This window comes from Miniopterus natalensis, chromosome 2 (assembly GCF_054644295.1).
Source record: "Miniopterus natalensis isolate mMinNat1 chromosome 2, mMinNat1.hap1, whole genome shotgun sequence".
Classification (NCBI taxonomy): domain Eukaryota; kingdom Metazoa; phylum Chordata; class Mammalia; order Chiroptera; family Miniopteridae; genus Miniopterus; species Miniopterus natalensis.
Window position 1 is genome coordinate 10580286 of NC_142082.1, and position 15908 is coordinate 10596193.

General features: G+C 35.9%; 1 protein-coding gene across 20 annotated transcripts in view; it reads right to left on the reverse strand.

Annotated features, from left to right (window-relative positions):
- Positions 1–2610: 2610 nt before the first annotated feature.
- Positions 2611–15908, reverse strand: part of PCM1 (pericentriolar material 1) — a 74672-nt gene continuing 61374 nt past the window's right edge. For all 20 annotated transcript variants that reach the window (XM_016209003.2, XM_016209010.2, XM_087814115.1 and 17 more), the window contains 12 exons: positions 15742–15900; positions 15373–15509; positions 12897–13031; positions 10756–10953; positions 9097–9159; positions 8689–8824; positions 7929–8089; positions 6982–7057; positions 6234–6484; positions 4477–4569; positions 4274–4391; positions 2611–2941 (listed from right to left, as the gene is read on the reverse strand). In XM_016209003.2, coding sequence (XP_016064489.2) covers positions 2916–2941; positions 4274–4391; positions 4477–4569; positions 6234–6484; positions 6982–7057; positions 7929–8089; positions 8689–8824; positions 9097–9159; positions 10756–10953; positions 12897–13031; positions 15373–15509; positions 15742–15900 — 1553 coding nt within the window. In that variant the 3' untranslated portion in view covers positions 2611–2915. The remainder of the gene's footprint in view (positions 2942–4273; positions 4392–4476; positions 4570–6233; positions 6485–6981; positions 7058–7928; positions 8090–8688; positions 8825–9096; positions 9160–10755; positions 10954–12896; positions 13032–15372; positions 15510–15741; positions 15901–15908) is intronic.

Genomic DNA, 15908 nt, shown 5'->3' on the forward strand with positions numbered 1-15908 from the left:
GGGGTGTGCAGGAGGCAGCAGATTGATGCTTCACTCTCTTATTGATGTTTCTCTCCCTTTCCCTTCCTCTCTTAAAAAACCATTAAAGCCCGGCCGGGCGTGGCTCAGTGGTTGAGTGTTGACCTAGGATCTAGGAGAGATCAGGGTTCGATTCCCGGCCAGGGCACATGCCTGGGTTGCAGGCTGCAGCCGATCAATGACTCTCTCATCTTTGGTGTTTCTCTCTCTCCCTCTCCTTTTCTCTCTTTGAGATCAATAAAGATATATTTTTAAAAATACCCCAAAACATTAAAACATATATTTAAAAATCACATGTGATTTAACAGACCTAAATATCAGGGATAACTACACGTAGCAAGAGTCTTAATGTAAAAATACTATGTAAAGAGAACTCTGTTGTACTGAAATTTTACATTATGATTAGTTTTCAAAATAACCAAATCAATAGCTTTCTGTAAAACGCTGCCCCAAAGGTTCTGTTATGGATATTTCTGAGTTTGATAAGATAATTAAAAATCTTCTATATGAATCAAAGTCATTGGTAGGCGTAGGATTCCCCCCCCCCCCCCTTAACCAGAAGCACCAGTCAATATGAGGAAAGAACCAGACACGTAAGGACAGCAAACATTAAAGTAACAATTAGAGCTGTACAGCAAGAACAACAAGAAATGCTGGCTCTTCCAGACAAGGTGGCTAGACAACCACATTTATACAGTGAAATAAGTGAAATCCAGAGCAAATTATTTGACAGATGAAAAATGGCCTGTTTATAGTAAAAGTCTAGCAATAAGCCAGAAACCTCCCAGTCTAATTTTGAATAAATATGAGAATGTTCTCCACACAGGATGTAAGACAGATACAACTAAGAAATAGAGCATATCGCACTGTAAGAAAAATGGTCTCAAGTTTAATAAAGCTGCTCTCTGGCTAGTTGATATGTCATTTTTCATGTCTTGATTGCTTTTTACACCTAAAATTGTCAAATAAGCCACAATTCTGGAGTAAATTCTAAAGCGTAAGTATGTCAATTTAAATGAAAATGCAATTCAGGATCATACACAGGATATACATTTATTAACAGTGGAAAAGCATCTACCCAAAGTGAATGTTACAAAATACAAAGAGTACCTGCAGTCTGCGGAGCGCATTACTTTAGGCATTGCCTCGACCTGTGTAGGGCTCTCTCTCACTCATTCTGACCTTTTCTCCCTCTTTTATATCTAACCAAAATTTTAACTTATAAATTAAACACACAGGAATATTTAATGCCTAACTCTTTAGCAATAGCTACTAGGGGAAAACATATGAAACTAGGTATTTGCTCTCAAACTCTAGGTATTTTAAAACTAAATTATCTACTAAAATAGAAAACACCAGACTAGATTACAGAAGCTATAACATAGGTCAAATAAACAAGTCTGATAAGGTTCACAGGTACTATAACAACAACTAAGATATAAGTACAACTCTTCCACCATAACACTCTTTAACATGCAAGCAGGGCAAGAGAAAGTCACAATACGTGAGGCTTGGCTTTAATACAAAATGAAGTTTCTCCTCCTATACAATCAATCTAGAAAACAAATATAGAATCGGAGTACACATATAATTTAACTTAGTGTTTCAACTCTCCTGAAGTCAAGCAAACTGGATAAGAATTCCTGATTCTGGAATGACAGTTTTCTGAATAGGTTTTACTGAAGTAGGAGATACATGTCTCACATAATTTAAGTAGCAATACAGTAAATGTCCTCATAGGAAAATGTTCATTTACTACTCCCTGGTTGGACATCACGGTTTTACACTGAGGTATCAGGCAGGCAAGAATTTTAAAGGAATACCAACCAAATTCTTAAAGGGTATTTCAGTCAATTTTTAACAAATTTAAAAGATACCTGGGATGAATAACGGTTCTGTGGTGCCCTATTGGGTATATGGCAAATTTGAGATCTAAGGGTAAACCATCTTTTAAAAGCTGGCTGACTTAGTGATGAAGTCGACACATAGATTTTCATTACTCAATACTTCATTTCTCTCGCTACACACAGAAGCAAGTGCTATGCTTTGATCTTAAACCATCATCTCAATAAGTTCATCCAAAGGCATACAGAACACCTTAACGTTCTAGTACATAAATTTAGTTCTATCAATCCCTACTTGAAAGAGCTGGCTTTTCATTTGAAATTAATCACAATTAATTGTGCAGAAATACTCTCTATATGAAACTTTTTTTTAGATGGAGGCAACACAGATAGGAATTGAAATTCTGGAAAATAGTTATCTAATCGGTACTAAGGACATGTGTTCTAAGCTTATTATGCAATTTGAACAGAGTATTACTATATATCCTACAATAACTTCACAGATACCCTGGAAACCTTTATAACCTGTCCTATTCTTGCATAGGAATAAGACATGAAGGTATCTAAAAAAACATTAGGCCCAATAGCAGTAACACTGGCATTATTTGGAAGTCTGCTATAATAATGACTAGACTTTATAATAAATAGCGTATTTTTCTAACTCTTGACCACTAACTCTTCTTTGAGCAGCCTAATTATATAGAACAGTGGCTTGCTGTATAGAATTCAACATAATTTCCAGAAAAGATACTTTACAGATAAGTCCAAACTTTATTTAAAACTACATTTTAAGTTCAACATTACCAAACATCACAATGAGGGGAAAATCAGAAAGAGGAAGAGAAAACCCCACAGTGTATCAAGGCTTGACTGTGTCCAGAATTTAGTTTCTCATGTTAACTGCCATGGGCAGAAATTAGCACACCTATCAAAAATGCAGTGTCAAACTAATTTACATTTTTATACAGATCAAAACAGATGTTTATTTAGAACCATTTTCATATATGCACTGACTATGTAAAAGAGAGAGTGAGATGAGCCTCTGAAGACATCTCATGTGCTCTGGGTTCCCACCGTTTCTGAAAAACAGAATAATGGTGCCTTATGAATTACTTACTGAATCCAGCTTTGACTTACTAGAATTTAATATTTTTGTCTTCCATTAAAATTTTCACTTTTGATACAAACTTATTACCAAGGAAATACTAATTTAGATTGCTACAATAATTCCCTGGTAACACACAGTAAGAGTTTTAAAAGAACAGGTGAGAGTTTAAGATGGCAGACTTCTGAGCAGATCGTGCCTGTCTCTCTCTCTTTCTCAAAAAAAAAAAAAGGAGTGTAAAAATGAATCAATCCAAGCCGACAGGAGAAGAGTGGGTCTGAGAGAACAGAGCTCAGGAGACACCATCAGCTCCCCAGAAGCTGAATGCAGAGGGAGGCACAGTGAGCCCAAGAAGCCGCAGCCGGGACACATGCGGAGATGGTCACCAGCTGAGATTCTAACAAGCAGAACTGCGCTGAAAACTGGGAGATTAACTGAAGGTGTGATATTTGGTCTGCCCTTCTCTTCATCCCATTTCCAAGAAAAACAAAAAAATCTTATAAGATTTTAATCAACTGAGGAATTGATAGTAACAAAAAAACATCTTTTGAGTTTGATGCAAGAAATGCTCTCCTCTGTGACCCATGAAGAGGGAAATCTGGGACTATCACTTGGCTCTGCAATGAACCATATTTATATGGAACCATCTTCAGAAAAAGAGATGTAACTATTAGTTATAAAAGCAAATATAAACGTGTTTATTTAAATAACCTCAATGTAGGAAAGGGTGAAAACTGAACAGAGGAGAAAGGAAGAGGGACGGAGTAACCAGGTAGCGACCAGAGCTGCTGAAACCAGAGAAGGTATACATTAAAGTTAACAAAGGCAACACACAGCAAACCAAAAACCCCACAAAAACCCAGTATGAAGACTGAAAGAAGAGGAAAGGTCTAAATAACCACTTTTCACTTATGAGATAAGGAATGTTATCTAAATTTTTAAAGTTAAGAAAAATCACGAGTATTATTTTGAGATAGAGGGTCTCCTTCAAAAGGACTAAACACCAACAATTAAAAAGTGTTCTTACTAATTATCATTAACTATTCTGCAACTTCCTTTCTTAAACCATGTGCATGTATTACTTTGCTAAAACTGAAGATTTTAAAAATTAAAAAAATCACCTGATAATACCATTTTACAAATTAGGAAGCTGAACTAAAAATTTTAGAGAATTATGTTTCCTTTCCAATATCTGACTTAAATCTCCCATGTACCAGTAGTGCATTTAAAAAAAAAACAAAACAAAATGATGGTGTACGACTAAGTAAATTTTCAACATGATATGGTTAAAACTGGTAACTCATACCAGGTTCTTTTAGTGTCTGAGAATTCCCAGCTAATTCTTCAGTCTGCATTTCACATAATATTTCACCAGATAAATGGTTTTTCTGTTCTTCTTCTACCATTTTCTTCCTTAGATCTGCCTTTGGAATGATGAAAAAAACAATCATTTTCATTTTAACAATAATTGTTATGTAAAGATAAGTTTAATTAAAGAGAGCCAAATACCTCTGAATATATTGTCAGTTTAAGTGGTAAATCTTCAACTTTCACAAAGTCTTCTTCATCAGATTTCTGACTTATATTACCAGATTCTGCTTCCTGTAAGATAAGCATATTGTATTTAACAAAAGTTATCCACTATCTGTGATTTAAAACCAAAGTCATCCATGCAGAGAGATAAACTGGATTCTTATATAAGCATACATTAGGAATTCTATCATATTTGGTATTCTAATTTAGTTACACTCTAACTGAAACAGAAACCTAAACTTCACAGGAAGGATTACACACTTGCAGGTAGGGAGCATACTTCATGCTTTTTTGCTCTCATTTTATAAAACAAACAGCCAGTTTATCCAGGCTAAAGGAGGAAAAAGTAGTTATACTTAGGGCTAAAATAATTAGAAGAACAGCTTTTGTTTCTTGATGTGTTTACAGAATACATGAGAGCTGAATCCAGCAGAATCTAAGTAGACATTTACAGACTTTCAATATCAACTCTGTGGAGGCTCAGACAGAAAGATGAGGTATGAAGTTAGTACTCATTTTTGTGATCACCTCACACTGTGTTTTTTTGGAACCTGAATTCTCTTATTCTCTTAGTTCTCTGACTTTTAATAGCATCATCATCCTACCATTACCCAAGTGGAAACCATAGGTTTTTCTTTTTCTTGCAACATTTCTCACCCATCTCTCTCATTTAGCTCCTATTTTGTACTTATATGGTAATGGGGCCTTCTAACATTCTTCCTTTACAACATATTTTATATAGTCATCAGATTCATCTTCAAAAACCATGACTATAAAAATTTCATTTTCCTATGCAAAAACCTTCAGTAGTGCCCTGGCCTAAAATTCAAATTCAAGACCCTCTATAACCTAACTTCAAGTTTGTTTCATTGCAGTGCTTCGTTCAGCAACTCTATACAATCATCAAATGATAATAAGAATAAATCTAACAGGTAATGTTAAAGTTTTAAATGCAAAATTTTACTGGTAATGGAGAAAATAAAACACAGTTAAGAATTACTCTTGCTACTAATGTTTTTGAAACATTTTAAGCCCCCTGAGAAATTATAAAATTCTAATTATAAATCTATCTTCAGGAAGAAAATTGATATTAATTTTAAAAATATGTGAAAACATTCCATAGACCTAAGAGTATATTGTTATAAATTCCTTCATTTTTGCTGATAAGACAAAGTATATAAAACATATACAACCCAAGGATCCAAAAAATAACCTGCCTGCTATAAAATTAAATTGATACAAAGGTCCAGATTTGGTAGCATATTTGCTAGCATGTTTTTTGGTCATTCAGTGTATAGCGATAAAGACACTATTGCTGTCAAATTGTTTTATTTCCCATCCCAAATGTAAACTTTAGGGTTATCAAAGATTTACAAAATGTTCTAAATAGTCAAGTCATGTACAGGTAGTATAGGAGAGTAATGATGATTCGAGTGTCATTATACCTTCAGGTCTGAACTTGAAATGAACTCTCTTCAGGTTGCCACCTAAAACTCACCTCTTTGGTTTTCGAAATTATGGAAAGTAGAATAGCTTTTAGGTTTTGAGTAGTTGTCTTCATTTCCTATCACCGTTCTGTTCAAGTTAAAATAAGTTTGAATAAGAAATAAAAATATTCTGACAATTTCTAAACCTAAACACAAAGTGGAGTTGTATTTACATGCTGAAAATGTTAACCTGCAAATAAATATGCAGAAATGAAATGCAGAAATATTTAGAAATGTGATACATACATAGTCATTTACCAACACTGGAGATTCAGTATCAGGACTTCCAGCCAGAGAGCTTTCAGGAGTTTCCGGAGCAGATTTAACTTCTTTGACTTTAGGCACCAAGGTTTCAATTTCAGTTAAAGGCAAAGCGTTAGGCTGTTTAGATGAATCAGTGGTAGTAAGCAAGTCCTTTTGGACAGTGCTATTTAGAGGCTGCTCATTTTCCAAGATGTTGAGGTAACATGGTTTCACAGGAGCACTATCCTGGTCATCTGTCATCAAAGGAAAGTCTCAGCATTAGTGTAAAGCACAGCTGTTATTTTATTACTACACCAAATAAAGGCAACAGACCCAAAAGAAAGGCAACTATACACTTTCCTTATCAACAATTTCCAAATTTAATTGACCAGATCCATCTAGGGATGTTTTTAATAATAGATTCCTAAAAATCCATCTGATTTCTGACGAAGCAGGATTTTCAGGAGTAAAGCCCAGGAATGGGTATTTTTAAAAAATCCCTCACACTTCTATCTAAAGATGTTTTCTTTACAGAATTTTTTCTGTGTATTTAGATATTTAGGTATGTCAACTTTTCTTTAACAACTACAGAAAACAAAGCCCTCAAGTTTTCTACAACGTTTTTAGGGGGAGCAAAGGCCAAAAATACCTTCAACTTACATTAGCTAAGAATTTAATTTTTTTCACTCTTTAAGCACATAAAGAGCACTTTAAATAATCTTAAAATTGAATACTTATTTAGATTTCTTACCCTTAGTAGTAGTGGGTTCTTGTTCTGATGGGACATTTTTGCTTTCTGCTGATTTTTCAAAGTTCTGTTGTAGAACCTAGAAGGAAAAAAAAAAATCTTGATAGCACGACCTAAAATATATGGTCACTATACAGGAGGAAGAGATTATCACCATGTGGGTTTTGTCCAACCTGAGACCGATATACAAAAGAATTTTAAAAATATCTTCTAAAAGTATTTCAAGGGGGCTGTGATTGCAATTTCAAGACAGCTAAATAAAAATGTTTCTTCTCCTTAAAGAACCTCAAAATAATACACAGAACTAGAATATTATGAATTCCACTATTTTTTATTAATTTTTCAGATCAGACTCTATCTTAAATAAAACTTACATCTGTTTATATGTAGATGCTAAGAGAATGGAAGAGGAACTGACCAGGAGGGGCGAAAGAGGAAAGCTACGTGCCTTCAGCAGGAGGAAACAAAAGCTGAGGTTTACCTCATAACTGAAGTGCCAGGTTCTAGGGAGGAGTATCGTGGTGGGGATGGAAGGGGGTAGTAGTGGGTATCTGAGGCCGGTTAAGGAAAGTGTAGTCACCCAGGTCCCTCCCTAACTTCCACAGAAAGCGAAAGAATACATTTTGGAGAAATTAAACTAGTAAGTCTCAGGCCTGGGGGCCATCAGGGGTAGGGGTGGGGTAGGGAGAGCACAAATGAGGACAGGGCAAAGCGTCATACTGAAAACAGAAGTATTTGGTTAAAGTATGCATGATGGTGGGACCCCCAGCCCCATTCTCACATCTGGCTCCAGAATACCAGCAGCCAAGGAGATATTTTAAGGATATTTTAAAAATCTGTATTCATGAAAATGAGAATGGGGAAGCTGTAAATTTTGACATGGTTAGAAAGGATCTGCTTTTTGTAGTTAAAATAAGGCAGGAGGGAGGCTGTTGGTCTATGCTGGATACCTGATCACCGCGTTCATTTTCTTCCGCAGTTTCAGTGTTAGCCTGGAGTGAGGTCTGGACATCTACAGGCCCCTCTTCAAATTCTTCTACTTCCTCATCTTCATTCTCATCTTCCCCACTTCCATAATTAGTCAGCGCTTGAGTTTCAGCTTTGGACAAATCTAAGTTGGTTAACACAATATTTTAGTAAATTTTCAGCACTCGATAGCTACAATTTATTGTATTCATGTATTGTGCAAGTGCTTTACATACAACTGAAATCTTCAAAACAGTAAGTACTAGAAAAAACTGTGGTGCAGAAACAAGAAATTTAGTCAGGATCACATTGCAATTCAAATTCAGAGTTGTCAGACACCTAATTCTATATTCATTACATTCCACCAAACTGTTTCAATAGGAGACCTATAAGGAACAAGTGCATGGCCTGGCGCGGTGTTGCTAAGTACTTAATAGTGTCAGCCCATGTACCGAAGGGTAGAGGGTTGGATTCCCGCTCAAGGGCACTTACCTGGGTTGCAGGTTCAATCCCCAGCCTGGGTAGGGGCATGTTCAGGAGGCAACCAATCCATGTGTCTCTCTCACATCAATGTTTGTCTCTCTCACATCAATGTTTCTCTCTCTCTCTCTCTCTCTCTGGCTCTCCATCTTCCCCCCCCCCCTTCCACTCTCTAAAAATCAATGGAAACATTATCCTCAGGTGAGGATTAACAACAATAAAAAGAACAAGTGTGTGAACCCAGCAGGAAGCCTTTAAACTTACTAATAGACACCGGATGTTCTTCACTTTCTTCGTCTTCCTCTTGATCGGAAATATCAGATCTCACATTTTTGGGACCGTCACCATCATACTCCTCAGATGTTTCAGTCTGCTTAATGGTTTCAGTCTCATCCTTGTCCTAGCCACAAATAAATTTGATTTAATTTATTTCTTAAAGTACATTTTAAAAAGGAATATAGTAAGTCTATCATAAAAAGATGATCGTCATTTTCTAATAAAAAACATAAAGAATCATTTTTGACAGTTTAGTTTTGCTCTTAAAAGAAAGGTTTGTCAGAAGAAAGGACATTTGATAATATACTTTGCTTTCAAACATTAAGGTAAAAGCTGTTAAAAATAATTTAATTTCGTCTGGAAAGCATTATTTTTTAGGCACAAATTAGCACGTACTCTGTCTTCCTCATCAATTTCTGCAGCAGGTGAGCCATGATCTCCTTCAAGAATCCTTTTGGCCTATAAACAAATCAATTAAACAGAATTTAGGGGTATCCGTTCAGCATTACACTTATGTATTCAGTAAACTTTAACAAAAGCTGCATCATCCAAAGAGGTCAATACTTCTTTGAAATGTAAATTGAACTCTACTTAAATCTTTTAAATTAACAAAACCAAAGCAACACTGCCTACTGACTTCTCCTTGGGTAAATAAGAGGCATCTCAAATTTACTAAGTCCAAAACAAAACTTGACTCCTTCCTTCCAAATGCTACCCTCCTTTAGTCTTCCCAGGCTCAGTAAATGGCCCATCATGTACCCCAATACATAAGTCAGAAAACCACAAAGCAGCCTATACTTTACTTTTATTACCCACAGCTAAACCATTAGAATGCCTTACTGGCTCAATCATCAAAGTGTACCTGTTGTTGCACACTCAGAGCTAAGACACATCATTTCTTACCTGGGCTACTAACAGCCTTACAACTGGTCTGCTTCTTTCTCTCCTCTCCCACAATTTCTGTTCAATATGGTATCCAGACAAAAATTTTAAATTGTATAAGAGATTATGTCACTCCTCTATTTCAATCTTTCCCATGGATTGTCATGCTTAGAATAAAACATCCTTATCACAGTTTCTAAGGCCCCGTAATTTGGCCGAATCTATTTCTGTGAATTCATCTTCTACACTCTCAATTCATTTAATGTGTTCTTGCCTCCTTGGCTTTCTCCCTGTTCTCCAAACTGCTCAATCCTGCCTTAGAGTCTTCACACTTAAGTTCTCTCCTCCTGGAATGCTCTTCCCCTTTATCATCATTATAAACCCCTTGTCTTTCATGACTTAGCTCATTTTACACTCCCTCAAAGAGCCTTGTGAGAATGCCTATCTAAAGTAGTACTTCTGATCCTTTATTATGGCATTATCCTGTTTTATTTCCTTCAAACTCTAAGCAATGGCTGAAATAATATGAAATGTCTTTATGTCTAGAAAATATTATAAAATTGTGAAACAGATGGCGTGACTTTATCTACTTTAGATTTAAGAAAGAAGGGTTATTCCATTCTGCTTTGGGTCTTGACCTGCTTTCACTTTCATCATTAGAGAGTCAAGATAAGGGTGTAGGTCTAAGCAATAAGCCCCTGGGATACCTCAAATTGAGGGGAAAAAATCTCATCCAATTTCACACGTGATCAAGACTAATTTAACAGGGTATAAGAAGCTAGAGGGGTGTGCAACCAAAGTCCTACTGATAACAAGCATGTGTGTTATCTGGGTGAAACATATGCCCAGGGAAGCTACTGGGGTAGGCAACAGCTGCCAAAGACCTATCATCCTCTCTTCTCTGTAAACCTGAATCAGTGACAAGAATGTGAACGAGATCTCTGACAATGTACATTTAGCATCGTTTCCTGCATTCCTGATTTGTAGCCACCAATGTTACCATTGAGATTCAGTACTGGGCTAGCATATGTACTGATTTATATAATCTGATTAACTAGTATTATTGTAAACTACTTTTCTGAGATCAAGTATGATTATAGTTATTAGTAATAATCAATAACTATTTATATGCTAATTATAATTACCTCTAAAATCAAAATGAACGTTATTTACCTCTTTGGCATAAGACTGTATCACTCCAGCTGCTTCTATTTTCCTTTTGCATCTCTGTTTAGCAGTCATACTATTATTATCCAAATCTTGCATGAGCTTAAAGAAAGCCAACTCATTAAACAACACTTCAGATATCTCCACAAGAAGATCCTCTCCACAGTCTTTCAGTTTTCTGCCAGCAAATTTTGCCAGTGAATCCTATTCAAAATAACCAAATCACTTTAAGATTATAGCAAATGTTAACTGTGGATACAGCAATATAAATCTGAATTATAATACTCGCCTGGTAAAAAACAATTTTATTACTTTTTAGTACTGAAAAACTTTAGTTCTACTCAATCTGAAATACAGCATCATCAAATGAACAAGCCTGGTAAATTTTGAGACACTTTTTAATAAAGCCACTTATCTTTTTCTTTCTTCCTAAAAATACGGACTATGCTATCTAGAAAATAGGCAAATAACAATGTCTGCTATCCCCTCCACTCCAAAAACTACCTTATCTAACACAATCATGGAAAGCAGTACAAACGCTGGTGCCTTGTGGGAAAAAAAAATCCATCATGAACAGGTTTCCTAAGAAAAAAAGTAGAAGAAAGTAACTTAAGCTCTAGCTCCATGAAAAACTTTCAATACTTTAAGCAAGATCTTATGTACACTACTCTAATTCTTCATGTAGATTCCACTGTGGGGAAAAATCAGGAAGAGGACAAAAGAAAAGCAGATTTTCTGAGATGCAGGGGAAAAAAATCTTATTTCCAAATTTATACTTTGGGATTTGCCCACAATTATTCTTTATAGTAGGCAAAACTGATGCAGGACTGCATGGATCTTGATAAACAAAAAGTATTTAAATTGCAATTCCTCTTTCAGCCTGATTCTAAACTAGAGTTATTTATTTCTGTAGACATGCAAGCTAAATTTATAAAAATGCATTTATCTAAAAATTATCCTAGACACTCTTAAACAATGCATAAGTAACATCACTGATGTCTTCTTATATCCCTTATAAAGCATATGTTATTTCTATTAAACAGAGCCGGACAATTTAAAAACTATATAGAATTTACTCTTTAGTCTGAATAAAAATAAAATGGAAAATTATAGTGATGGAAATCTGCATCAAGCCTAGGGTTTTAAAAAATTAGCTACATGATAATACTGTCTCTAAAACCAATTTAAACACAGGAATTGAAAGGAAAAATTTTATAGAAAAAAAATTTTTTAATTTTATTTTTGTTATAGAAAAATTTTGTAATAGATTTAAAAAATGTATTTCCTAGTTTGGAATATCACTGAACTATCTCAATAGGAAAATATACAGGTGAATTGAACTGTCAACATTTTTATTACATGGAGTAAGGAAGGTATCCTCACTTAACAAGGGTTTTCTCAACCTTGGCACTATTAACATGTCACTAGATGGCTCCTAGCCAGTAGTGACAAAACATGTGGGAAGACATTGCTAATAATGTCTCCGTAAAGGCAAAACTGCACGCGCCCCCTTCAGAATCACTACTTTAACATAATTTAAGGTTACTGTTACAACCCAAGAGGTCTCCACGATTGACAGCTGGTTTCTGGCTTCAAAAATTTCCAGCATTGGTAAGAAATTATTTGAGAAAATATGACAAAAACTTTCAAATAGTTCAAACTTGAAATTTCTAATTAAGTAGGAGAAAAATCTAAACAAAATTTTATTAGAGTTGGGATAGGCCTTAGAAATGACATTAAATGAAGAGCATGGCCAGGCGTGGCTCAGTGGTTGAGCATCGACCTAGGATCCAGGAGATCATGGTTTGATTCTCGGTCAGGGCACGTGCCCAGGTTGCGGGCTCCATCCCCGGCAGGAGGCCTGCAGGAGGCAGCTGATAGATGACGACTCTCTCATCATTGATGTTTCTGTCTCTCCCTCTCCCTTCCTCTCTCTGAAGTCAATAAAGATATATTAAAAAAAAATTAAATGAAGACACAGGCTAATACAATTTTTTTTTAACCAGGTAAAAGAATAACCTGAAGAGTATTAAAAGGTCATCAAATAGACGTTAGATGGATAGCTACTTGAATTGTGTAATGCTTGAGATGCAAAAAAATCCTAACGAGGTGGTACATATTTATGTCATACAAATATAAACTCTTACCTGTAATATACTTCCAAGTTGTTTATGAAAGAACTTTACAAACTCTTTGCTCTCATCATTTTGCTGGGTCAGGGTCAACACCATGCGTCTTACTGAGGTTAGAAGTTGAGAAGAGCATACTTCATCCATGTGCTCCTGAGAAAAATTCTAGCTGGTTAGGATATAAACTTACCTATTGTTCAAGAAATATTAATCCATATAACAGATTTTATTTTTCTTGCATAGATGCTTCTCAACTTTCAGATATACATTCAGAATTATTTATTCATAATAGCCAAGCCCCCACTCTAAACACATTAAGAGGTTGGCAAATTTTGATTCATAATAGCAGATAATAGCCAGTAAAAGAAACTGGCTGATTCAAATCCTATCACTTTATGTACCTTAAGGAGAACTACTCATGCCACAGTTTCCACATCATCTGCCTCTCTATTTGCAGTTCAGCTCAACTACTCTTACAACCATCCTCAGCTGGCACTACTGACATCTGCGCACTGGAGAATGCCCAGCAGCATTCTCGTCTATACACTAGATGCCAGTAGCACCCTCCACCCTCCAAAGTACTGATCACTAAAAATGTAGCTAGATATCACAAAGTGCTTTGAAGGCCAAAATGACCCCGTTGAGGACCACTGTCCTAACCATCTTAACAAGCGACTCTGGGCAGTCTCTTTAATCTTCCTGTAGAAGCATGTTCAGAGTACCTATAGTCCAAATCATGGTTAGCTTTCTGAGGTGGGTCCATAAAACATCCATATCAAGCACCTCAAGGTTCTAATCCCTTTTCTGCCATTAAACTCATTTAGGCAGGTCCTCCAACCTTTGGTCGGGTAAATGCGTATTTTTTTCTATATGAATGTGTAAAGTGACACCAAACTAGATGATGTCTAAGGTCCCTTAAATGTAAGGATTTAAGCTCACTTAAAAAAATTCATGCATCAAGGTAGGCAACTAAAAAGAGGAAGCCTGGGCGTGTGTGGCTCAGCGGTTGAGCGTCAACCTAGGATCCAGGCGATCGGGGTTCGATTTCCGGTCAGGGCACATGCCTGGGTTGCGGGCTCGATCCCTAGTCGGGGGCGTGCAGGAGGCAGCCGATCAGTGACAATTCTCTCATCATTGATGTTTTTATCTCTCTCGCTCCCTCTCCCTTCCTCTCTCTGAAATCAATAAAGATATATTTAAAAAAAAAAAAAAGAGGAAGACAACAGTCCCTTGTCTTCAAGGGGCTGAATCCCAGTGGAGAAGTCAGATATATGAATCACTACACTGTCCAGCAGGTGACACTTTTTAACTGCAGGGACTGTTTCTTATCACCTAGCACAGAGGCTAGCTCACAGGAGACGCTCATTACTTGCTGAATAAACAAACATCATAAAAGCAACACACACTAGGTACTATAAGAAGCTGTGGTAGTTTAATACAGGCAACAACAAATATCTCTGAAGAAAAAAATATTTCAGCCAGGCAGAAAAGAGTTTTTATATTTTCAATAGTGACAACTTGAACTATGGGCTAATATGTGAAAAAGCAGTGGCAGAAATGGGAAATGGTGAGTAATTTGAAGTGAACGTACCTAGACGGCCAGTGGTGAGAATGAAGTTGGGAACGTGTACCAGATCCAGTGGTGAGTTCTCAGTAAGTGGTGCGTTAGCTCAGAAAACATTCACTTTGTGCCTATTATGACAGGCAATCTAGGCCAGTGATTTTCAACCAGTGTGCCGCAGCATACCGGTGTGCTGCAAGAATTTTTAAAACATGCAGTACCTGACTCTTTAGTCAGGGGCACTGATCTCTTTTCCCTTATATTGTCAAATAAAAAAAAAATGACAACAGCCAACACAATAGCCATCAGTGTGAATGAATCAAAATTATTTTTTTGTCAGATCAGCAAAAAATATATTTTTTGGTGTGCCGCAGAATTAGTAATTAGTTTGTGTGCCATGAGATGAAAAAGGTTGAAAATCGCTGCAATAGAAGAATCTTCAAAATGTTTTATGACCAATGGTAGTGTTATGGGAATAAGTTCATCAATTTCCAGGATTACTACATGATACTCATTTGAGTTTCTTCTCTATACATGAGTCAGAGTAAAGAGAAAGGGTCTAAAGAGGATGGGATGGGCAGGGGGGACACAGCAAGGGCTTTGACTTGTTCACTGTCATGTCCACAAGATCTGGCCTAAAGAAGGCATTTTTTAATAAATGACAGAATATTGTGTAACCATTAAAAAATATGCAGTAGAAAAAGTGATCTAGAAAGATGTTCACGATATATGAAAAAAGCAGAACACACATACATATGTACAAAATATTATGGAAAGGTTCACAAAATGTTGATGGGGCTATCTCTGAATGACAAAATTATGGGTTATTTCTAGTTTTTCTTTTGTTAACGTGTTTTCTGAATTTATTACACTGGAGTACTTTGTATGAATTAAAAAACAAAACAAAGTTTATTTAAAAAAATTATTGCTTACCTTCAAAAATGGGATGACTTCTTTCATAATTGCTTTAATCTGTCGGTCTAGCTGCTGAGTATCAATTCTAGGACATGGGACGGTAGAAATTTCACTTACAGGTTGCTGTGAACTATCATTTTCATTAATAGGAGTTTCTAGTTTTAAAAAGAAAATGACATTAGCAAATAAAGTCTGACATATGTATGCATTTATGTAAAATTCTAAAGAACATTAAGTTATGATTTTATGCTAAAATAATACAAAGAAACATCTATGTAATTTTACCACCCCTAATAATTAAAAAAACACTATTATATAATCAGATGGGGCATTTAATTTTTGTATATGGAACTATGATTTTTACTGTTATTGAATTCAACAACACACCTTCTAAATTATTAACAGTAGTCATGGCAGCAGCACCATTTTCATCCTCAATAATCCTGCAGGTACATCTTACGTTTGTGTTACTTTCAGCCTCGGTTTTCATACGTTCGTATTCTCTCATCCTGGCTAATGCTTGATCTAAGTGAATCACAGTATTACCTGCATAT